Genomic DNA, 24,114 nt, shown 5'->3' with positions numbered 1-24,114 from the left:
GGCGTTGCTTTTTGAGCCAAAAAATTAACCTAACTTAAGATGGTTGACAACTGAACTGGACAATCATAGAACTGTTGACACCACTGCAACACATCTGTGACACTACTGCGACACACACAGCTATGTGACACCATCATTACTACTACTACTACTACTACTACAACAACCCTCACAGATCTGACACTACAACCACAGATATATTTAACAATATCGAAAATAAAGTCATTTAATTCCCTTCAACCGAACCTGCTCCTCCTACCCTTACTACAACAATCACTGCTACACTGAATCCTGTCCCCTAACACAAACTATTTTCTCATTTCCCTCCAGTTATCTACCTCTACCCCATCCTCCCACAGTCAATTCTGTTCCCTCCCCCAACCTCTGATTGTAACCTTTTTAGCATTTAATAAAGTGGCCTATCTGGCCCAAATATTTTACTGGTCTTATGTTCACACTGGCCAGATCCGATCTCTCACACCTACCCTACAATGTTATTCTAAAAATTAACAATCACATCATTGAAATCTCAATGCTATGAGCTAATGTCTGAATTAGGCATGGCTGTGTGGTTAGGAAGCTTGCTTCCTAGCTACATGGTTTCGGGTTCAGTCCCACTGCGTGGCACTTTGGGTAGGTGTCTTCTACTATAGCCCCGAGCCAACCGAAGGTTTGTGATTGAATTCAGTAGGTGGAAGTTACTGTCATGTGTGTATGTGTGCGTATAGCTGCTCAGTGCCTCTCCGAAAGAGAGAGAGGGAAAATCTGAATAAATAGGCATCACATTTGACAGAGTGATCGGAATGTTAAACGGTTAACTACATTCCCCCAATCACACCAGTCAAATCAGTCACATTAGTCACTGATGTACACACTGATCAGTGTCTCATTTCAATAGACACCCTAATTAATAATAAATTGAAAACGGGGTTTGCAGAAAGAGAGAAATGGTCAACGTAACACTGATGTTGAAATAATTTAGAAAACTTCAAATTTATTAAAACATGTGGCAAATATTTCATTTTAATTACTCTTTACTCTTTTACTTGTTTCAGTCATTTGACTGTGGCCATGCTGGAGCACCGCCTTTAATCGAGCAACTTGACCCCGGGACTTATTCTTTTGTAAGCCAGGTACTTATTCTATCGGTCTCTTTTGCCGAACCGCTAAGTAACGGGGACGTAAATACACCAGCATCGGTTGTCAAGCAATGCTAGGGGGACAAACACAGACACACGAACATACACACACACACATATATATATATATATATATATATATATATATATACGACGGGCTTCTTTCAGTTTCCGTCTACCAAATCTACTGACAAGGCTTTGGTCGGCCCGAGGCTATAGTAGAAGACACTTGCCCAAGGTGCCAGTGGAAGTTTTTAAGGGTTGGGCACAGGTATGACTATGTAGTTAAGGAGTTAGCTTGGCAGTCATGAGGTTTCAAGTTCAGTCCCACTACATGGTGGCTTTAGTCTTCTACTTAAGCCCCAGGCCAACTGATGGCCCAGGAGCAGATTTGGAAAACAAACTGTGGAGAAGCTTGATGTGTGAGTGTGTGTACACACACATATATATGTGTGACAGAAACGTTAGCACGCCGGGCGAAATGCTTAGCAGTATTTCATCTGCTGCTACGTTCCGAGTTCAAATTCAGCCGAGGTCAGATTTTCTCCTCTATCATCAAGACTGCACCAGGCTCCAATATATATGTATGTGTGTGTGTGTGTCTTTGCAGGTATTATGGAGTAACCCATCAGATTAATGTAAAATTGTTATTATAACTGATCATAAAAACACACACACACACACATATATATATACTCTTTTACTTGTTTCAGTCATTTGACTACGGCCATGCTGGAGCACCGCATACAGTTGAGCAAATTGACCCCGAGACTCATTCTTTGTAAGCCCAGTACTCATTCTATCGGTCTCTTTTGCCGAACCGCTAAGTGACGGGGACGCAAACACACCAGCATCGGCTGTCAAGCAATGCCAGAGGGACAAACACAGATGCACAAACAGACATACACATATATATATATATATACACGACAGGCTTCTTTCAGTTTCCGTCTACCAAATCCACTCACAAGGCATTGGTCAGCCTGGGGCTATAGTAGAAAACACTTGCCCAAGATGCCACGCAGTGGGACTGAACCCGGAACCATGTGGTTGGTTAGCAAGCTACTTACCACACAGCCACTCCTGCGCCTATATATATATATATATAAACATGTTTGTTTACTTACACCCTCATAACTTAGCAGTCTAGCAAAAGAGGACTAATAGAATAAGTAACAGATTTTATAAAAAGTACTGAGGCCGATTTGTTCAACTAATCCCTGCCCCAGCATGGTCACAGTCCAAAGATGTGCAAAAGTTATAAAAGGAAAAAAAAAAAACACAGTGGGGAAGGAGAGTTACTAGTATCCCCCCCCCCGCCCATGGTTGTACCACTATAATCTATTCCCAAACAATGGTCAGTCCAACATTATTTGCTCCAAGTACAGAGAGATTGATTCTCTCCACACCACAGAACATTATTTCCCAAATCCTTATTAAACCCTTCTGCTGCCAGCAACTATAAACAAAGGGTTTTATGGAATTTAGATGGAAGAAAGGGACAGCTTTAACAGTAAAAATAATTCTGAAATAATCCAATTAAAGATTAAGAAGTCGGGGGGGGGGGCCCTAATTAAAGCAGCAGAGAGAGAGACTTGGAGAGAAGAAAAGCCACTTTACCAAAATAGAAAAATGTATTCTCTTCAAAGAATAAACAAAAAACACAAGTATGTGAGGTAGGAGGAAGCAGGTTCTATTCCAGACAAGGTCAATAGGTCAACTAAAAACACTGTGCAACATTTTTATTTCCCCTTTTTTTTCTTTTCTTTCTTCCCAGTATTGAAGACAGTGTCAAAAGTTCATCTGATTTGGACTCTAGTTGAACTGCAACAACCACACACACACACAGCCAACCAGACAGCCATTGAAGCAAGCAGCCAGCCTCTCTCTCTCTCTCTTACTGTAGCCTCTATACTGTACTCATTTGCCTTGCTCTGCCATCAGTCATAGCTTGCTGACTGTCTGTCTGACAGTGTGTGTGTGTGTGTGTGTGTGTAAGCATGTGTATACACACACGCACACACACACTTGCTGTTCAACAAGCTAAGCTGCCTCATTATGTGTTAGTGGGAGGTGAAGGAGGGAAAGGAGGAAGCAAAATGACAGAGGGGGGAGGAGGAGGAGGAAAGTGAGAAGAGTTAAATGATGTTGGTTATTAAGATTTATGGTAGAAATTTAAAACACTTGAAATGATTTAGATTTGAACCCTTTTCGCATTCACAATATTCTATCAAAAGTAATGCTTATTTATATTCATTGTTTTCAATTAATCTACATTATCTTGTAGCTTTGAGATTTTGATGTGGGTAAGTTTTAGAATGATATTGTTGGTGCGAGAGAGGCTAGATTTGAACATAAAACTGGAATATTTTGGCCAGTTTAAATGCTAAAGAGTTAAATAAATTTTACAGAAATTTACTAACAAAAATCATTTTATTAAGTTTCAATGAGATTTTTATATAAACCATTTCAATTCTTAGATATTCTTCTACATGGTCTAGCGAGAGGCTAGATTTGAACATAAAACTGGAATATTTTGGCCAGTTTAAATGCTAAAGAGTTAAATAAATTTTACAGAAATTTACTAACAAAAATTATTTTATTAAGTTTCAATGAGATTTTTATATAAACCATTTCAATTCTTAAATATTCTTCTACATGGTCGTTTTACTTGCCAGAAATAGATGCCAATTCACATTAAATATTATCCCCCTTAGAAAGCAGGATGGTCAAGAATGGAAGACCATCTTATCACAATGATTTACAGACAAAATGCCAATATCATGACCGCTGCTCAAAACTCTGTGAATGCTGTAAAGGCTAAAGGATGTGACATGGATTGCTGCAACAGAGACTATGAAGCTGTGTCCAGCAGGAAAGGACAAAGTAAGCATTCTTACTGCACTTGCATGCCAGAATTCTCTCCCATCCCACTCCATCCTTGAACAGGGCCTTAAGCTCAATTCAGATAGTTACATGAAGCTGAGAGAAACTGGTCAAACCTTGGCTGGAGAGGGTTACTGCTTGAAGGTCATATGTGTGGCAGCAAGATCTGGTTCCTTGAGAATTTTTATGACTTCACTAGCCCCAATTTCTGGCCTCCTAATTCTCTCCCCAATTGTAATACCATGGATTACTGTGTGTGGGTGTGGTTAAGAAACCCCATGCACTCCGTTTGCAATACCAAAGCAACACTGGTGACCATGATCAAGAAGGTATTCAAAAATCTTCTCAGGGACACACTGAGGAATGCATTTGTCAGTTGAGGCCATGGTTGAAACTAAATATGGATACTTGCGCCGCCTCAACTGGCTTCCGTGCCGGTGGCACATAAAATACACTAATCCGACCATGGTCGTTGCCAGCCTCGCCTGGCACCTGTGCAGGTGGCACGTAGAAAGCACCCACTACACTCACAGAGTGGTTGGCGTTAGGAAGGGCATCCAGCTGTAGAAACATTGCCAGATAAGACTGGAGCCTGGTGCAGCCTTCTGGCTTCCCAGAACCGTCCAACCCATGCTAGCATGGAGAACGGACGTTAAACGATGATGATGATGAGTAATCTGTTATCCCCCAGCTATAATCCAGGTCGATATTTTTCTTTTTATTGTTCAAAATATTTTAATTTTTGGATGGAATATTCTATTTTCTTTTCCTGTGAAATTTAGCCCAAACGTTCTCTATACATATTATACAATCCGACCTCTTGTTTTCAAACAAAATTATGTGTTTAACAGTTTGAATAAACAGAGTCTGTGACCATCCTGTCTGAAGACTCTCCAATCCTGATAAGACTGAAACCCAGCCATTAAATTTCCAGGAACTGCCCCAAATAAACATTATTCTATTTTGCTTCATTCTTATTTCCAATATTTACCATTAACCATTTCCCATTCAGATTATTCTCTCAAATGTGATGTCCATTTATTCATGGTTTTGAATTAATCATGCTTTATCTTTGTAGCTTTGAGATTTTGATGATGTAATTTTTATAATGACATTGTAGGAAAGGTGTGAGAAGCTGGATCTGGTTGGATGAACATAAAACACGTAGAATATTTCGGCCAGATATGGGCAGTTTAGATGCTAAAAGGTTAACCTTTTATTTCTACATGGTTGATATGCTAGAAACTAATAATAAGGCTAAATCAATGACAAAAACCTTGCCTACCTGACGCAAATTGACCTTGTTACAAATTGTATTTCTTTCTCAGGTGTCGGTGCTACTCTCACACTTTAGCCTGCCTCTGTCCCCCTCATAGTTGTACTTTAGTTGTTCAATACCACTATTTTGCTTTAGATGAGCATTCCATTACAAAAGTATTCTCTCTATCTCTCTTTTACTAGTTTCAGTCATTTGACTGCGGCCATGCTGGAGCACCGCCTTTAGTCGAGCAAATCGACCCCGGGACTTATTCTTTGTAAGCCCAGTACTTATTCTATCGGTCTCTTTTGCCAAACCGCTAAGTGACGGGGGCGTAAACACACCAGCATCGGTTGTCAAGCAATGCTAGGGGGACAAATACATACATATATACGACAGGCTTCTTTCAGTTTCCGTCTACCAAATCCACTCACAAGGCACTGGTTGGCCCGGGGCTATAGCAGAAGAAACTTACCCAAGATGCCACGCAGTGGGACTGAACCTGGAACCATGTGGTTGGTTAGCAAGCTACTTACCACACAGCCACTCCTGCGCCTTCTTTAACTATCATCATCTAATGTCCATTTTTTTCAAGCTTGAGTCAGACAGAATTTGTCGAGGTAGATTTTCTACAGCCAGATACCTATCCTGCCAATAATCTTCACCTGTTTCCAAGAAAGGTAATATTTTCCCCTACGGCCAGGCATGTTTTTTCACAGAAGAATGGAAATGACAATGATACTCATTTACAACCATGCTAGCATGAAAAAGAAGGCATTAAATAATGATAGATGTGGAAACCTGGTGAATCGTCACCTCTTCATTCTGTTTAGGTTCTCTATTTTATCTTGCTCATGTTATGTTTATGTTTAAAATTTTGCTTTTTTTCTATGCTATATGTAAAATAATAGCTTTCACTTTCTGTAGATATTTTATATACCTTCTTGTGACACAAAACTCTGCTTGCGAAGACCTGTTGAGGCAAGTGAAATCGAAATCAATCAAAAATCAATGGAAATTGTAGCTGTGATACCAGTGCCGATGGCACGTAAAAGAACCATCCGAACATGGCCGTTGCCAGCGTTGCCTTGACTGGCCTCTGTGCCAGTGACATGTAAAAAGCACCCACTACACTCACGGAGTGGTTGGCATTAAGAAGGGCATCCAGCTGTAGAAACACTGCCAGATCAGACTGGGCCTGGTGCAGCCTCCTGGCTTCCCAGACCCCAATCAAACCGTCCAACCCATGTTAGCATGGAAAGCGGATGTTAAACGATGATGATGATGTCGGTCTAGGGTAGCCACGCTGCTTGGTCCTTCATGGTGCGCTTGCCTATACCTATTTCTTTACTACCCAAAGGGGCTAAACACAGACAAATGGATTAAGTTGATTACATCGACCCCAGTGCGTAACTGGTACTTAATTTATCAACCCCGAAAGGATGAAAGGCAAAGTCGACCTCGGTGGTATTTGAACTCAGAACGTAACGGCAGACGAAATACGGCTACGCATTTCACCCGGCGTGCTAACGTTTCTACCAGCTTGCCTATACCATCCGCTTCACCTGTACCCGAAGTCTTTCTCCTAGAACCTCTATTGGAAACCCACACAGCATGCTGCCTCCTCCTCTCTCTAGCAGCTATCTCCTGGTAAATGTAGTGACCATGAAGCAAATGAAATGGCAATGAAGTAAATGCAGACTGAAAACTATCTGAACTTATACAGCATCTCTGGGAAATGTGCATGAGAACTTTCTTTTTAGATGCAGAATGCTGTCCCCCGACCCATTCCTATGTCTCCTCAGTTCACATTTCCCACACCCTTAGTGCTGGCAGATTTAGTGTGGTCACATTATAAGGTAGGTCTGGTGAGATTGTTGCGATGTGGGAACAGAAGTGTGTAGAGGTGTGCTGCATTCAAAAGGTAAGATGGAAAGGAGGTTCTGCTAGGTTCTTCACAGGTAAAGAGCATAGCCATAAAATCTTCTGGGTAGAGAAGAGCGTTGGTGTTGGTGATGTGGGCATATTTTTTGCTGAGAAATGGGCTGATACAGTAATCAAGTAGTCAGAGTATGTGATAGAATACTTAAGCTTAGACTAGTGGAACAGCAACCATTATATTGGCTTATACTTCTCAGCTGGGACTACCTGATGAACAGAAAGATTTTATAACACTGTTTTGCAAACTATCTTGTTGACAGTGAACTTTTCTTTGTGGCTGGTGCCTTCAACAGGCATGTCAGGCAACGTCCGAGTGGCTTCCATGACGTGCATGGTGGCAAGAGATTTGATATCCGTAATGAGGAGGGAAGCAGGTTGCTAGAGTTCTGTGATGCAAATGACCTTATGATTTGCAGTACTAACTTCAGGAAACACGCCAGTCACCTTGTGGGCACACTAGCCAGATTGACTACATTCCCACCAGAAGACGGGAAAGATAGCTGCTTATAAATGCCTAAAGGGGAAGAATGCACCCCTCAACTTTGGTTAGTTGTTAGCGACTTAAGAAGCGGGGCAAAAAGGCTGCCTAGAAGACAACCAATGCGGAAAAAAAGGTCTGGAAGCTTAAGGATTGTCTGAATGGTCAGAGATTTAGAGACTTGAAGCATTTAACAAAAAAGAGGAGGATATAGTAACATATAACATGGAGGACAACTGGAGGTTCCAACAGGACAATTTGCTGAGGGCCACTGAATTATTTGTGGCTAGTGCAAATCCTTTCTCAAATTAAGGTGACATAGTAGTAGAACAGTGTTGTTGACAGGGCTATTAGAGAAAAGAAATACGCCTGAAAGCCCGAGAAGAAGCAGAAAAGAAGTTTGCCAATGTTTTGTGACATGAGGACCAGAAATTCAGTGTTTTGGATTGCAAGACAGTGAGAGAAAATCATGATGTCTTAGGAGAGAAATGTGTCTGCAAGGATGATGGTTCACTTGCATTTAATGTTTCTGCAAAGAAAGAGGCTTGGAATGCTATTATGAAAGGCTGCTAAATGTGGAGAATGCAAATGTTGACCCAACTCAGGGATCAGCTATCTGAATCAACAGTAGCTTGGTAGATAAACCAGTTAAGGATATGAAGACAGGGAAAGCCCTCGGCCCATCATAAAATCACTGCTAAGATGCTTAGAATATCTTGTGGAATAGAATATGGCCTTGTCACCCATATAATTAATCAGGTTGTCCACAAGCGAGTCATATCCAATGATTAGTGTACAGCAGCACTATAATTAACTGCTACAAAAGTAAAGGTGATGACAGAGACAGACACAATTACAGAGGCATCAAATTGCAGGACCAGGTGATTAAAAGGACAGAAAGGGTCATAGCTAGATTAGAAAGAGAGTTAGTGTAGATGAGATGCAATTTGGATTTGTGCCAGGTAGAAGCACAAGTGATACTATATTCTTGGGTAGGCAACTGCAGGAGAAATACTTAGCCAAGAATAAACCTCTGTATCTGGCTTCTGTCAAAATGGAGAAAGCCATCCACAGGGTACACCACTCCTTTATCTGGTAGCTACTGGGGAAATCTAGAGATAAATGAGTGGGTAGTGAGAGCTGAACAAGCCATGTACAGGGATGCTGCCAGTAAGGTGAAGGTTGGTGATGAGTATAACAGTGTATAGGTAGGAGTTCGCCAAGGATCAGTTCTCAGCCTCTTCTTGTTTATTTTAGTCCTCCAGGCCTTAACAGAGGAATTCAAGACTGGCTGTCCCTGGGAACTCCTATACTCTAATGACCTTGTTCTTATAGCTGAATCACTACTTCACCTAGAGAAGAAATGTCAGGTGTGGAAGCAAAACCTGGAATCTAAGGGCCTTAGAGTTAATTCAGCAAAAACCTAGCAGTGGAGGAGGAAGTTCTGAAAGTGTAGTTGCTAGAATAAGAATAGGCAGGGAAAAGTTCAGAGAGCTTCTGCCTTTGTTGGTAACTAAGGACCTCTCCCTCAGAGTGAAAGGCAGATTGTATGATGCCTTTGTATGTAGTTATATTACATGGCAGTGAAACATGGGCTTTGACAACAGAGAACTTGCAAAGACTTGAAAGAAATGAAGCTAGCATGCTCTGCTGGATGGGTAATGTCAGTGTGCACACACAACAGAGTGTAAATGGTTTAAAAACAAAACTGGGTATAAGAAGAATCAGATGTTATGTTCAAGAGAGAAGTCTGCGCTGGATTGGTCATGTGATGTGTATGGCTGAGGACAGCTGCATAAAGAAGTGAAAGGAGACCAAGAAGATGTGGGATGAAGTGGTGAAAAAAAGATCTTCAGACACTGGGGCCTCACTGAGGAAATAACAAGGGACTAGGTGTTGTGGCAATTTGCTGTACTTAAGAAAATAAGTCAAGCTAAGTAAAATTGCAATCATCCATATATACAGGAATGTCCTTTGCAAGTTCTGCATAAAATGCACCTGTGCCAGTGCTGCATAATATGCATCCATGCCAGTGAGCACCCTGCACACTGTTATGGGTTTAGCATTAGGAAGGGCATCCAGCTGTAGAAGCCATGCCACAAGAGACAATTAAATGGCTCCCCTGCTGGCTAGCTCCATGTCGAACTGTCCAACTCGTGCCAGCATAGGAAATGGATGTTAAGCAATTATGTGTATATACATGACAAGCTTCTTTCAGTTTCCTCCAATTAAATCCAAAGGCTTTAGTCAGTGTACGGTTTTCAGTAGAAGAAACTTGCCCATGCTGCTGCACAAAAGGTCTGAACCCAAGACCATGTGGTTGGGAAGCAAGCTTTTGAATCATCCACCCATGCTTGCAGCCATTTTAGATTTCAGTATTAGACACTGATAAAACTAATCCTCCTCCTCATCATCATCACGATTAGTGTCATCATCATCATCATCACCATCATTGTTTAGCGTCCGCTTTCCATGCTGGCATGGGTTGGATGGTGCAACTGGGGTCTGGGAAGCCAGAAGGCTGCACCAGGCCCAGTCTGATCTGGCAATGTTTCTACGGCTGGATGCCTTTCCTAATGCCAACCACTCCATGAGTGTAGTGGGTGCTTTTTACGTGCCAGACAAGGCTGGCAAACAGCCACGAGCGGACGGTGCTTTTTACGTGCCACCAGCACGGAGGCCAGGCGAGGCTGGCAACAGCCACGATTGGATGGTGCTTTTTACGTGCCACCGGCACGGAAGCCAGTCGGGGCGGCATACATTTACTTTTTCTTGCAGACACAAGTAGTCTTCTATGGCCAAATAGAAATTTTCTTGTTATCAGTTTTACTTTTCCTATCAGACAAATCGTCCAATTTTTCAACAAGGGTATTTTATTGCAATGGCCATCCGCACCAAACTACACTCAAGACAGCTTTTGTACAATTTCTGTTTCCACATTTCACTCCCAAGGTATTGATCATCTTGCAGAGTAGAAGAGCCTCAATGAAGGAATCAATAAAACGGAACCTGAAACCTTGTGGTTGCAAAGCTGATTTCCAGCCGAGCAGCTAACAGTCTTCCGTGCCAGTGGCACATAAAAGGCACCATTCGAGTGTGATTGTTACCAGCATCGCCTTACTGGCACTTGTGCCCGTGCTAGTAGGGTGCCAAGAGCACCATCCGAGCGTGATCGTTGTCAGAGCAGCCAACTGGCTTCCGTGCCGGTGACACGTAAAAGGGCACCATTTGAGCATGATTGTTACCAACGTCGGCTTACTGGTACCTGTGCTGGTGGCATGTGTAAAAAGATTCAAGCAAGGTCATTGCCAGTACCACCTGACTGGCCTCTGTGCCGGTGGCACGTAAAAAGCACCCACTACACTCTTGGAGTGGTTGGTGTTAGGAAGGGCATCCAGCTGTAGAAACTCCGCCAAATCAAGATTGGAGCCTGGTGCAGCCATCTGGTTCGCCAGCCCTGAGTCAAAATCGTCCAACCCATGCTAGCATGGAAAGCGGACATTAAACGATGATGATGATGATGACCACCTCAGGAATTATCTTTTTTCACAATGAAGGGTTGAATGGACCATCAGAGTCCTGGTCAGTTGTTATTCAAACCCTAAAGGACCATGTCTCTATTCACATATCTGGCATCGTTTCTACAACTGGATACCCTTCCTAACTACAACTGCTTAACAAACAAAGCTGGCTTGATTTTATCAGTATGACTGCAGAGGTTTGCCATATCCTCAACAAGACTAATGCCGTCTTCTCTACCTCATGTCTATGTTTCATTCCCAACCACTTTAAAGGTGGGATTAGTTGACCCCTTATAAGAATAAGGATCAAAGTCTAGAGAAAAAATCCCTACTGCAAATCCAACTGTGGATTGTTACCAGATAGCTAACCATCAATTCAAATTAGATTGCCAATTTGCATAAATACTGAACGAGGAATATCCTTAATCATTAATCATCAAATTACAAATAAAACAAATATTTTCAATCGTTAGTCATCAATCAATATTGACTTCATCAGATGAAATAAAACAACCTGCAAATTGAGAGGTAATTTTTCTTGTTGATTTGGTCAGGGTGAAGAAGGGGCAGCACCCATAGCCACACTCATCTTAAACAGAAGTTAACAGCTGTGGGAAGAACCAAGAAGTTGATGTTTTGGAGAGGAGGGAATGGAAAGTGAGACAAGTGGGACAGGAGTTCCTATAAGGAAGTAACAAGGGACAAGTCAGAAGCAGGGGTCACATAAAAGCAGTAAAAAAAGAGCAGAGAGGAACACATTGTGTTGGCAGAGGGAGGGGTGACAAAATTTGGAAACAGACATTCCTTCTGAGTGAGAGAAAGCAATTGATGCAAACAAGGAAATGATTATGCATTCTACTTACGACCAGCAAGCTCTCTCAGCCTCTGATAATAGACTTTTGCATCTTCATGCATCGTGTCCCTCATAGTCTGGAATTGTCCAAAAAGGGCATCTTGAGGTTCAAGTTTCACCTTGACATCATCCAATGAACTGTCGTTCAGCTGTTGAATCAAGTTTTCTGAAATAAATTGCAAAATAGAAGATGTAAAAGGAGAACATTCCACTGCTGCAGCTGCAATATTTGTAGAAATATCGTCTGAAATAGAAAGAAATAAGTGTAGGAGTTTGGATAAGTTTGTATGGTGAGGGTAGCAGAGGAATTTGACATTTCAAGATAGAACAAATCTTAAGTTAAAAAATGATTTATTCTCATGCTTTCAGATGACAGGACAGTCTTAAGTTATCCCTCACATCGGTCTATAATTTTTACTATCAGTTTCTTGACCAATCTGTTAACAAGCTAGTCTTAAGTTCAATCTCTGTTCAGGTTCATAATCTTAAAATTACATCTAAAAAGATATTATATATTTGTTGTGTAAGATTTTTTAACTTACTTAGAACCGAAAACCTTTTCAGTGTTTTCAAGGAATTAAACAGATGACTTTATCAAAGATCATAATTTAATTGACAGAATTATTCCTGTAGTGTATAATGGCACTAATTTCCCTTCAACAAGTCTCTCATCGAGTCCAGAAGTCATCTTGCCAGAGTGGCTACCACCAGGAAAACTAAAACTGATTGATCACAACAGTTAAATAACTGCAGACATTGGCCACGTGGCTGACCAATCAAAGTTTGCTGTTACCTAGTTGACCAATATTTAATTCTCCTGAATATAAAGTGAAAAATGGAAACTGTTAAAACATCTTATACTGGAATTATTAATACAGTAGGAGACAGGATTAAACTTTTATTTGGTGCTAGAGGAAATGTTTAATGAGCTTTGCAGACTTCCAGATTGGAGTGGTCAACATTCTAGATAAATACAGTCATCCTTCACCATATTGCACTTCACCTGTTGTGGTTTATCGTTTATGTAAATTCATCCGTGGTGTTGTTTTGCATTTATAATAAAATATATATAAATTATAAAAATATTTAAAAAATATGCAGTACAGCACTGTTTCTACTTCGTGGACTTTTACTTATTGCAGGGGTTTTTGAAACATAACACCCACAATAGTCAAAGGATTACTGCACACTTCATGTAGAGTGGGGGAGAAAATTCCAGAAGATTGGTGTTTCATTGTGGATGGAGATGACAAAAGTGATCAGGGTTAGGTTGGCAGAGGGAAAAACACAGGAATTTGGCTGTATGAGGTGGAAGTGAGGTCAGAGTTAGTAACTGAATGAAATATCTATTTTCATGACTGGAATTTAATCCCGTCAACTTGAAGATTCCGTTAAGACCATCCAAACTGTCATCAGAAAAACGTCTATAATGATTAACTGAAGGCCTGCTAGAGTACATGGGAGTAGAGTATGAAATAATATGGATGTGAAGCTTGATGAAATGGTTGGAAGAAAGAAGCATTAAACACCAGGAAGTGGAACTATTACAGGAAACAAAGAACAGAGAATCGTGGCAGGACATGATTGCCTTTGTCCTACATTCTGAACATGAACCCTACAAGTAAAAAATAAAAAATAAAAAGTATATATTTTTATAAGGGAAATATTGGCAAACAACCTTTTATGTAAAAAGATCTCCTCATCTTCATTGTTTTAATCTTGCTGACACCAACAGCTAATAATTTCTCCAGAGTATCAAACAACCGAAAGCTGCCAACCACCAACACTGTTTATATGAATTTATTTGATGCTTTTGTTTACAATCTGTATGCACAAAGCAAAACAAAATATATGTATGTACACATTCATGCACATACATATATACCCAATGTGCTTCTTCCAGTTTCCATTTATCAAAAAGTCTACCAGCCTCGTCTGGCCCCCGTGCCGGTGGCACATAAAAAGCACCATCCGATCGTGGCCGTTTGCCAGCCTCGTCTGGCACCTTGTGCAGGTGGCACATAAAAAGCACCCACTACACTCTCGGAGTGGTTGGCGTTAGGAAACACTGCCAGATCAGACTGGGCCTGGCGCAGCCTTCTGGCTTCCCGGACCCCAGTTGAACTGTCCAACCCATGCTAGCATGGAAAACGGACGTTAAATGATGATAATGATGATTAACCAACAGCAATGGTTAGCTGTAGGTTAATGTGGAAAACACCAACCAATTGTCTTATAACCAAAAGGGATCAAACCCCTAACAACAGGTTTCAGGAGTGAATTTCTTAACCAGACACACACAACCATCTAACACATTACATAACCACAGAACTCACACCAACAACAGTAACAGGTCTTAGTTGTTAAGCCAAATATTGTTGTCGTTGTCTTGAGTGATAATGAACCCTTTAAAGGGTGACTTGACAAAGGAATTAACGAATAGAGGGAAGAAGGCTGGATGTTATTTTCTTAAAGGACTTATATGAAAAAGATGGTACTACTTGAGAACAGTGGTCCCGGTGTGCGCTCTCGCGTACTTGCGCATCTACGCCAGCTAGTCATGACTAGTCGGTCCTTACTTTGTGCTTTTGTGTTTTATTTACTTTGTTAGGTAGTCGTTGCACGATCGACTACTTACGACTAGCTAGTGCGGATGCACGCACCAGGTCGCTAGTAGTACCGAAAAAGATATTTTAAATACCTTTTCTAACAAGAAAATGCTCATTAAAATAGGAGTCAAACCATCAAGTTTTCAGCAAGCAGAAACCCATTTAATGATATAACAATGTAAAAAATATTCAGATGTTAGGGTTAGTAAAACATGCTTTTTAGTGATTCTGTGAGGTCCAGAATCAAATGTGAAGGAAAATGTAGACATTGGTGAGTGGAAAAAAAAAAAATGAAAAATAGTTTTCAACCAATGTTCTATATCATCAAGCACCCACTACACTCTCAGACTGGTTGGCGTTAGGAAGGGCATCCAGCTGTAGAAACATTGCCAGATCAGATTGGAGCGTGGAACAGCCTCCTGGCTTGCCAGTCCCCAGTCAAACTGTCCAACCCATGCCAGCATGGAAAATGGACGTTAAATGATGGTGATGATTTAATGTCTGCTTTCCATGCTTTCAAGGGCTGGACAGTTTGACAGGAGTTCATGAGCCAAAGAACTGCACCAACCTCTACCATCTATTTTGGCATAGTTTCTAGGAATAGATAATCTTCCTAATGCCAACCATTTTACAGAGTGTACAGGGTGCTTTTCATGTGACACCAAGTAGCAGTGAGGCCATCAAGTTGCAAGACAAAGGAGGTCCCTTAACTGAATTGGTGAGTAGTATTGAAGGAGATGACTTTAAGCCAAGTGATAAGAAGTTAGAAGCATGACTAGAGGGTCATATAAAACCATACTTACAAGCTATGTAAAACTGTGACCGATCATAATATAGGCAAGTCCTCTACATCAACCTCTCAGCCAAGAGGTCTTTGTCTTGAGGGCTCATAGGTGTGGTGTCATGTAAGAAGCACCCAGTACATTCTGAAATGGTTGACATTAGGAAGGGTATCCAGCTGTAGAACCCATGTAAAAACAGACATGCTCTCTAGTTAGCCAGTTTCTGTCAAACAATCCAACAAACCATGCAAGTGAGTTATAAATGTATGCTTCAACTGTTGGGGGAACTGATCCAGTTTCACAGATCAATTTGTGCAGCTTGTTTACAAGTTGTCTGCCACCATGCTTGTACACCTATATGGGAATACCACCTTGTCCAGGCACTTTACCATTGGAAAGATTTTTGATAGCAGTACTTATCTCTTCAAAAGATCTTTCACTAGTTCTTCAATTATAGGCTACTGTAGAATTTCATTGATTACTTCAGCATTATTTGTGGATTCTTGATTTAAAGAAAATTTTAATATTTTTACCTTTTGCTCAATTTACCTGGATTTACCTGTAATTAAAGTCACTTTGAGACAAAAGTTATGTAATAGAATTGATTAAGAACCCTTTCTTTAATTATGTTCCAAATATCACAATATGTTAAGTAAAAAAGTTACAGTTATTTAATGAAACAAGCCTAAATTCATGATTATTTTAGAATTTAATTGAAACTCATGAGGGGTGTATTTTGATCAGAAATATAGTAACGAAAGGGTTAATAAAGATGTAAAGTGTTCAGCCCATCTTTTCAGAATTTCATCTTTGCTACTTAGGTGTTTTGTTCCGTTGTTAGAGAGAATAAGTTCTGTGGTGGCATCCTTTCTTGAACCAACTACACCTTTCAGATTGTCATACAGTACTCCCAAGTTGTGAGAATTAGCGCCTGTTACAATTCTTGGACTTTTTTTGCCCATCAAGAATTTTTCATCTTACACAGTTTTTTTGTGTAGTTTCCCTAGAGGAGATGTATAGGGATCTGAGTGTTAGTGAGTTTATATCTGAGATCCATGTCTTGTGTCCATTGTGCAGTTTCTAAGACGGGTTTAATTTGAGAATCTTTCTTGTTGAACCAATCTTGGTGCTGGTGTTTCATGAATCCTAGAGCTACTTCAACAAATGATTTGATGCTGTCATGAATATTGTGCCACAACACTTCAGGATCATTGCATTCTTCTATTTCTGAAGACTGAGTTTAAGTGCATTTCAAAACTTTTTTGTCATTTCTGGATTTTTTTAAAGAAGCGACATTTATTCTCGGATGTATACTGGATCTTAATGGCCCCTTTGTATATGGCTTAACAAATACCTTGCTGCAAACCATTCTGTGATCCGAGTAACACTCAGGAGTTTTGCGGGTTTTGGTTAATCGGAAATCACTAATCCTTGTTCTTGGCATTGACTGTAGATGTCCAGCCATCCAGTTCATTGCAATCGAGATAGCCGCTCTGGCAATGATCATGCTCGGATGGTGCTCTTAATACCCTACTAGCATGGGGCTCGAGTGCCAGTAAGGCGACACTGGTAACGATCACGCTCGAATGGTGCCTTTTAAGTGCCACTGGCATGGAAGCCGGTTAGTCACTCTGTTAATGATTACACTCGTATGGTGCTCTTTGCATCCCGCTAGCATGGATGCCAGTCATTAAATTTGATTTACCCTAATTTTTTAATTAGTGTTCCCCTTTACTAGACAGACTGCTGACCTGCTGACCAAGGCTAACAAGTACTGTCCACTCTTCTGAGTTCCACTGCCCTTTGCTGGGTTTTGTTTTTCATCCTGCAGGGTGTCCAAAAATCACCATTGCATCTGCCTCACCAAGCAAGCATAGTTTAGTTGCTGACGGCCCAACCATGTTACAGATGCACTGTGTCGCATGTTAATGTTGCTTACTGACATTCTATTCACTATCACCCCGCCCCGCCACCATTTGTACCACTTTTACCTATTATTTTTGTTGGTACTATTGCTAACACTAACACTATGATAACTACTTATTGATTTGTTCAGGCCATCTTCCATACATTTTCATTTTAGACTGTCTTTGCTATCTTGTAAAGCTCTTACATTTCAACAACCAAAGACTAGCATACATCTTTTATTCATCTTATTGTTATCTTGATTACAATGAACTGGATGGCTGGACATCTACAGTCAATGCCAAGCTTATTGAAGGCAACACTTTTTTAGGGTTCCTTTTCTCACCTCGCCTCTGTAATCAGAGAAGTAGTGTTACACCTAGATAGGGCTGCTTGCCACACAAAGGATGACACGGAATCTTCAGGTGCCTGCAGTTTCTGCTGGGAGATGGCCATCGTCCCCTGCCCCGTGTTGAAGTGTTGTTGTTGTTGCCTTGACTACCTGCCCAAAGAGGGATGGAGGGTTTTAGTCTGCGAGACAACAAATGATGGCAAATGTTAGTTTAGCTGCTGATGTTGCTGTGACACTAAATAGGAGTTTGGGGGTATTGGGTCTAGTTTGATTGGACAGATGGTCGACAGGTCTTGTGGTGGATAGGGGGTAGGTTGGAGGGGATTTCAGAAAGGAGCAGGGACATGTTAGACAGTACGTTCATCATCATCATCGTTTAACGTCTGTTCTCCATGCTAGCATGGGTTGGACGGTTCGACCGGGGATCTGGGAAGCCAGAAGGTTGCACCAGGCTCCAGTCTGATCTGGCAGTGTTTCTACAGCTGGATGCCCTTCCTAACGCCAACCACTCTGTGAGTGTAGTGGGTGCTTTTTACGTGCAACAGATTTAATAGTTTTGAAAGAGTTAATTTTAAACAAAAATTGTTTTTTTTTTCTTGTTGAACTTTCAAAATTACTTATGGAAAATCTAAGAGATTGAAAATCCAAAAAGTAGAATGTTGAAGTTGGCCAAACTTTGCCTTGTCACACACTTTACCTGGAACTCTAATTTTGAGCTATACTTAAGTGGCCTTAGTAGCATGTGAATCTAAGTAGTGGAATCTAACCAGGCAAACAGCAAAAGCATGCTTTGTATGTGGTAGATGAACAGGGGTAACAAGATGAAGAGCACAATGGGAATAGGACTTAAAGGCTTGGATGGTTCACTATAAGGAGTGGAAAATTTGTAGCCTTGGAGACATAATTAATAGGGAAGGGCTTAGTCAGTAAGTGTAGTTGCCAGAGTAAGAATGAGTTGGAGGATGTTCAAAGAGTTACTACTATTGTCAGCAAGAAAAGTTTTTTTTTTCCTCTCAGAGTAAAGGTCAGATTGTTTGATGCTTGTGATGGAATTGTGATGCTGCATGGTTGTAAGATATGGGTCTTGAATGCAGAAATCTTGCAATGGCTAGAACAAAATAAAACCAGCACATTCCTGTGATGTGAAATGTCAGTGTGTGTGTGTGTGTGTGTGTGTGTGTGAACACCTATGTATAAATGAACTGGAAGGAAAACTGGGTCTAAGAGGAATCAGTAAGTTGTGGAGAAGAGAGATGGATACATTGGCATGGGTATGAGATGGGTAAGGAGACGACTGCCATATAAGGAAGTGTTGTGTACTTCAAAGTTAGTGGAACCAATGGGAAAGGAGATCTATAGCAGGTTCAATCCCAGTAGAGCTACTAAAAACCTGAATATGTAGGATATACTCTTTTACTCTCATTTACTTGTTTCAGTCATTTGACTGCGGCCATGCTGGAGCACCACCTTTAATTGAGCAACTCGACCCCGGGACTTATTCTTTTATAAGCCCAGTACTTATTCTATCGGTCTCTTTTGCCGAACTGCTAAGTAATGGGGACATAGACACACCAGCATCGGATGTCAAGCAATGCTAGTGGGGACAAACACAGACACACAAACACACACACGCATATATATATATATATATATATATATACACATATAAACGACAGGCTTCTTTCAGTTTCCGTCTACCAAATCCACTCACAAGGCTTTGGTCGGCCCGAGGCTATAGTAGAAGACACTTGCCCAAGGTGCCATGCAGTGGGACTGAACCCGGAACCATGTGGTTGGTAAACAAGCTACTTACCACACAGCCACTCCTGCGCCTATATGTGACGTATTTTTGATATCTTCAGAGAGGAAGACATTTTCATTTTTTTAGGAACAACTTAATACTGGTATGAAGCAGATTTGGGTATGAACCAATTATCTTGAAACCTGTGTTTACTTCTTGAGAAAATTAATAGAAGAAGACAATGAAAGAGCTTTACCTGAACTGATTTCTTCAACACAGAGAGAGTCTTCAGTTCTTGTATCGATAGCCAAACCCCGATCTTCGGTCTTTATACACGTCAACATTGTGAGAGGACTGCCACCAGAAATGCTGAAAGCAAAATACTTTTGATTTTAACTTTTAGATTTCAGATAATATTGTGTATAAAATATCAGGAACAATTATTACACTAAAACACCTGTACAATTAGTATGTGGTCCAGACTATCATACATACAGTACTTGACAAACAGACCATAATGTGAAGTATAGTCTACAGCCAGACAGTATATTTTTCGACAATAGATCTAAGGATAGCACCAAGTGGCACTTTGTTTTCTGTTCAGTTTTATGAAAACTGGTATTTAAAAAAGAAAAGAAAAAAGTTATATTACATTATGGAAACCAAAGACCAAATATCAATTCCACAATTTATTAAAAAACAAAGTTAATGAGTTGTACTTGACGACCATGTATGAGACTATGTGTTTAAACTGAAGCAGCAATATTGTGGAAAAGCCCTTAGAGTCCTTTTAAGCACTGTGTTCTCATTATAAGCTTCACTGCAAGAAATAAATTTCCAGTGAATTTAAGTTTTTTGTTACAACATGTCTATTCTGTTCAAACACAAAATTACCTTCATCTTAATTCATTTGGAAAATATGAAGAATGTAGTGAAACAAACTTTAAATAAGGTGTTTTAAACAAATTAGCATGACATCAGGATGTTTGTATCATTGAATCAAGGGTCCTTTTGAGTGGATTAATTTCAACAAGTTTTTCTTTCTTTTTAAATGGCAAGAATGGCTTTTTCACAATGTGATTCAACTTTGATTAAATTAACTTGATAGCAGTTATTTTACAGTATGTGGTTATTTTGTAGAAGATAAATGTGTCTTTATTTGGAGCTGCCAGTTTATGTCATCATATAATTAGGAGAATAAATTATCTCAGTATAAAGAAGGAAGCAGACAACAAGATGATATATTTCTGTTACAAGACACAACAAAGTATAGTGACTGCTTCCACAAGTTCCTTGCTACAAGGTTGCATTACGGTCACATTTATTACTGATACAAAATTACACAAGACATAATAATAATATTAGTTGAAGATGAAAAAAATTTAATGTAATGAGACAGATCAAGGTTTTTAGAAAAATATACTGCAATCTGTAACAAATAAAGAATTCTTTTACATTAGATCTTATTGACAGTGTTAAAACCACCAATGAGAAAGAGCAAAAATGTGTGAGTGTATTGAGTCATCCCATAAATAATGTTTTTTTCAATTGCATGAACTAAAAGTCGGAGGACAGGATAAACTACCTGTATCAACTTGCTATAAAAGCAGGAAGTAATTTTACCTTTGTCTATTCTTAGTGCAAGTTTTGAAGAATGCAGTTTGATTTTAACAGTTATTTTTTCAAAGCTCTAATGGAAGTGCCAAAGGAGCACATTCAGCATATTTTGCTTTATGAGTCCAATAAAAAAGCAACAACACAACGGGAAGTGTGAGGAATATTAATGTAGTAAATGTGGATCAGATAATAAGCATATAAGCCAGTGTCAACAGTGGCTCCAGAAATTCTGAGCTGGAAACTACAGCCTAGAAGATGAACCTCATCCTGGAAGATCTGTAGTGCTCGACGAGGACGTCCAGCAAATCCTGGTGGAACAAAATCCCATCGTAACTGTTGAGGAACTAGCAGAGAAGTTTGGATTTGGTCATTTAACCATTCATTGACACCTGCGTGCCATTGGAAAAGTCAGCAAATTGGGTCAATGGGTTCCTCACAAACTTTCCGTGTCTAATCGCGGGCAGAGAATGAATGTGTACTCTTCTTTGCTCTTATGTCTCACGAATGAACCCTTTTTGGACCAAATAGTGACTGGTGATGAGAAATGGGTTCTCTATAAAAATGTCAAGCACCGAAGACAGTGGGTAGGGAAAGGAGAAACACTGGCACCCCAGGCTTAAAGGTCTTCACCCACATAAGATGTGATCTGTTTGGTGGGATATGAAAGGTTTAGTCCACTTTGAACTTTTAAATCCAAACCAAACAATAACAAAGGAGATCTACTGCGAACAGCTTATGTCAGCGCTAGAAGAAAAACACCACCATCTTTGGTTTCAAGATGAAAGGTGGTCTTCCATCAGGATAATGCTCAGCCACATACAGTGAGGATGACATTCTAAAGGCTAGAGCAGTTTGAATGGAAAACAATGCCCCACCCACCATATTCGATGAACATTGCCCCATCTAATTATTTATTCTGCAGTGTTCAAAATCATTTGGACACAAAAAAGTGAATTTTGTAGACAAGATCAGAACAGTACTGGAAGAGTATTTTTCATCATGGACAAGCGAATTTTGGAAGAGGGGCCTTGCAAGTCTACCAGATAGATGGAAGAGCATTGTAGGAATGAAGGAAAGTATATTTTAGATTTAAAAAGAACTTTATCTTAATTTTGGAAAATAAAAGAAGCATAAAAAAACAGCATTATTTATGGGATGACCCAATACACACACACACATGTATATACAGGGAGCGTAATGTATTTGAGGACATACCATTTTTGGGGGGTCATTGCTGCATTTTTGCTAACTCTGTATAATCTTTGTTTCAGAAAATAACAATGGCAAACCCTCAGTTTACTCAAGAAATGAAGAGGCATATTTTGTGGTTATAAATGCTGAGCATAGCGATTTAGAAATATCTCAACTTTTAAAAGTTGCCAGATCTTTCATCTACAAAGTTTGTAAGGAGCTAGAGACTGAAAATGGAAATGTATCACCAGTATCAAAGCATAAAAGTCATTCTAAATCATCAGAACACCTGGATTTACCCAGCAAGTTCAACAGACCATTGATTACAATCCCAGAAATTCCATGAGGTCAATTGCAATAGATCTCCATGTGTCAGAAGGAACAGTCTGATGTGTTGTCCATGAAGTCATCAGATGTAAGTCTTATAGGATAAGGAAAGGTCGATTTGTCAGAAAAAGAAAACCACTACATCAAATCTAAAAGTCTCTTAAACTGAAAAATCCAGCTTCAACCAAGATCAAAAAGTTAACAGAAGAAATGACAGATGGTTATGTGCAGACCCTTCTGAAGTTCCAAGTGTTATGCATACAAAATTTCCTGCAACTGTCATGGCTTTAGGGGTTGTCAGCAGTAAAGGACATATGATGCCTCTCTACTTCTTTCCACAAGGCCTTAGAGTTAATTCTGCCACCTATATTGAGGTCCTGGAAATAATTGTTAAGCCCTGGATAAACAGTGCATGCAATGAAAGGCCATATATGTTTCAGTAAGACTGCACTATCATGCATGGCCTAGTAACAGGGGAATGGATGGCTGAAAATTTTCTTGATCACATACCCACTAATATTTGGCCTCCTAATTCCCCAGATCTCAATCCATTGGATTATTACATGGGGAGCATTGTTGAAAAGTCAATGAACACGCCCATAACACCAAAGATTCTTTGAAAGCTGCCATAGTCAGAGTAATGTCCAAAATGAACCAGGACCACTTGATTCAAACATGTAGATGATTTAGATCTCATATAGAAGCAGTCGTTGAAGCTCAAGGTGGCTTTATTGAATAACATTATAGAAAAGAAGGTTTATTTTTATCCTCATAGCATTCTTTGATAAATAAAGTTATCTGTTATTATATAGATGTTTTTTATAAACATAAATCTGTCCTCAAATATCTTATGGACCCAGTGTGTGTGTGTGTGTGTGTGTGTGTATAGATACAATTACTAAGATATCAAATTGTTGGATCAGGTGATGAAAGTTGTGGAGAGTCGTAATCAGGGAGATAGTTGGTCTAGATGAGATGCAGTTTGGGTTTGTGCCAAGTATAAACACCACTGATGCTATATTTCCAGTAAGGCAACTGCAGGAGAAATCCCTAGCCAAAGATGAACCTCTGTACTTGGCTTTTGTTAACTTGGAGAAAGCTTTTGACAGAGTCACCCAATCACTTATCTGGTGGTCAATGCGAAAACTAGAGAGAGACGAGTGGTTGGTGAGAGCTGTATAAGCCTTGTACAGAGATGCTATCAGTAAGGTGAAGGTGGGCAACAAGTACAGTAAAGAATTCAGGGTAGAAGTAGGGTTTCACCAAAGTTCAGTGCTCAGCCCCCTCCTGTTCATCAGAGTTCTCCAGGCAATAACGTAGGAATTCAAGACAAGCTGCCCCTGGGAGCTCCTCTATGCTGATGAACTTGCTAGAAATGTTCCAGGTATGGAAACAAAGTCTAGAATCAAAGGGCCTTAGAGTTAACCAAGCAAAAATCAAAGACAAACAAATCAGAAATCCCCTTTGGTAGAACTCCATAAGATGCACCCAGTGCAAGCTTTGGACACACAAAA

General features: G+C 40.1%; 1 protein-coding gene across 2 annotated transcripts in view; it reads right to left on the bottom strand.

Moving 5' to 3' along the window:
• Nucleotides 1–24,114, bottom strand: part of LOC115209773 — a 60,355-nt gene that overhangs the window by 10,250 nt on the left and 25,991 nt on the right. For both annotated transcript variants that reach the window (XM_029778287.2, XM_036500979.1), the window contains 2 exons: nt 19,722–19,834; nt 12,087–12,242 (listed from right to left, as the gene is read on the bottom strand). In XM_029778287.2, coding sequence (XP_029634147.1) covers nt 12,087–12,242; nt 19,722–19,809 — 244 coding nt within the window. In that variant the 5' untranslated portion in view covers nt 19,810–19,834. The remainder of the gene's footprint in view (nt 1–12,086; nt 12,243–19,721; nt 19,835–24,114) is intronic.

This window comes from Octopus sinensis, linkage group LG3 (assembly GCF_006345805.1).
Source record: "Octopus sinensis linkage group LG3, ASM634580v1, whole genome shotgun sequence".
Lineage (NCBI taxonomy): Eukaryota > Metazoa > Mollusca > Cephalopoda > Octopoda > Octopodidae > Octopus > Octopus sinensis.
The sequence above is the reverse complement of the archived record's forward strand: the minus strand, read 5'-3'. Positions and strand labels throughout refer to the sequence as shown.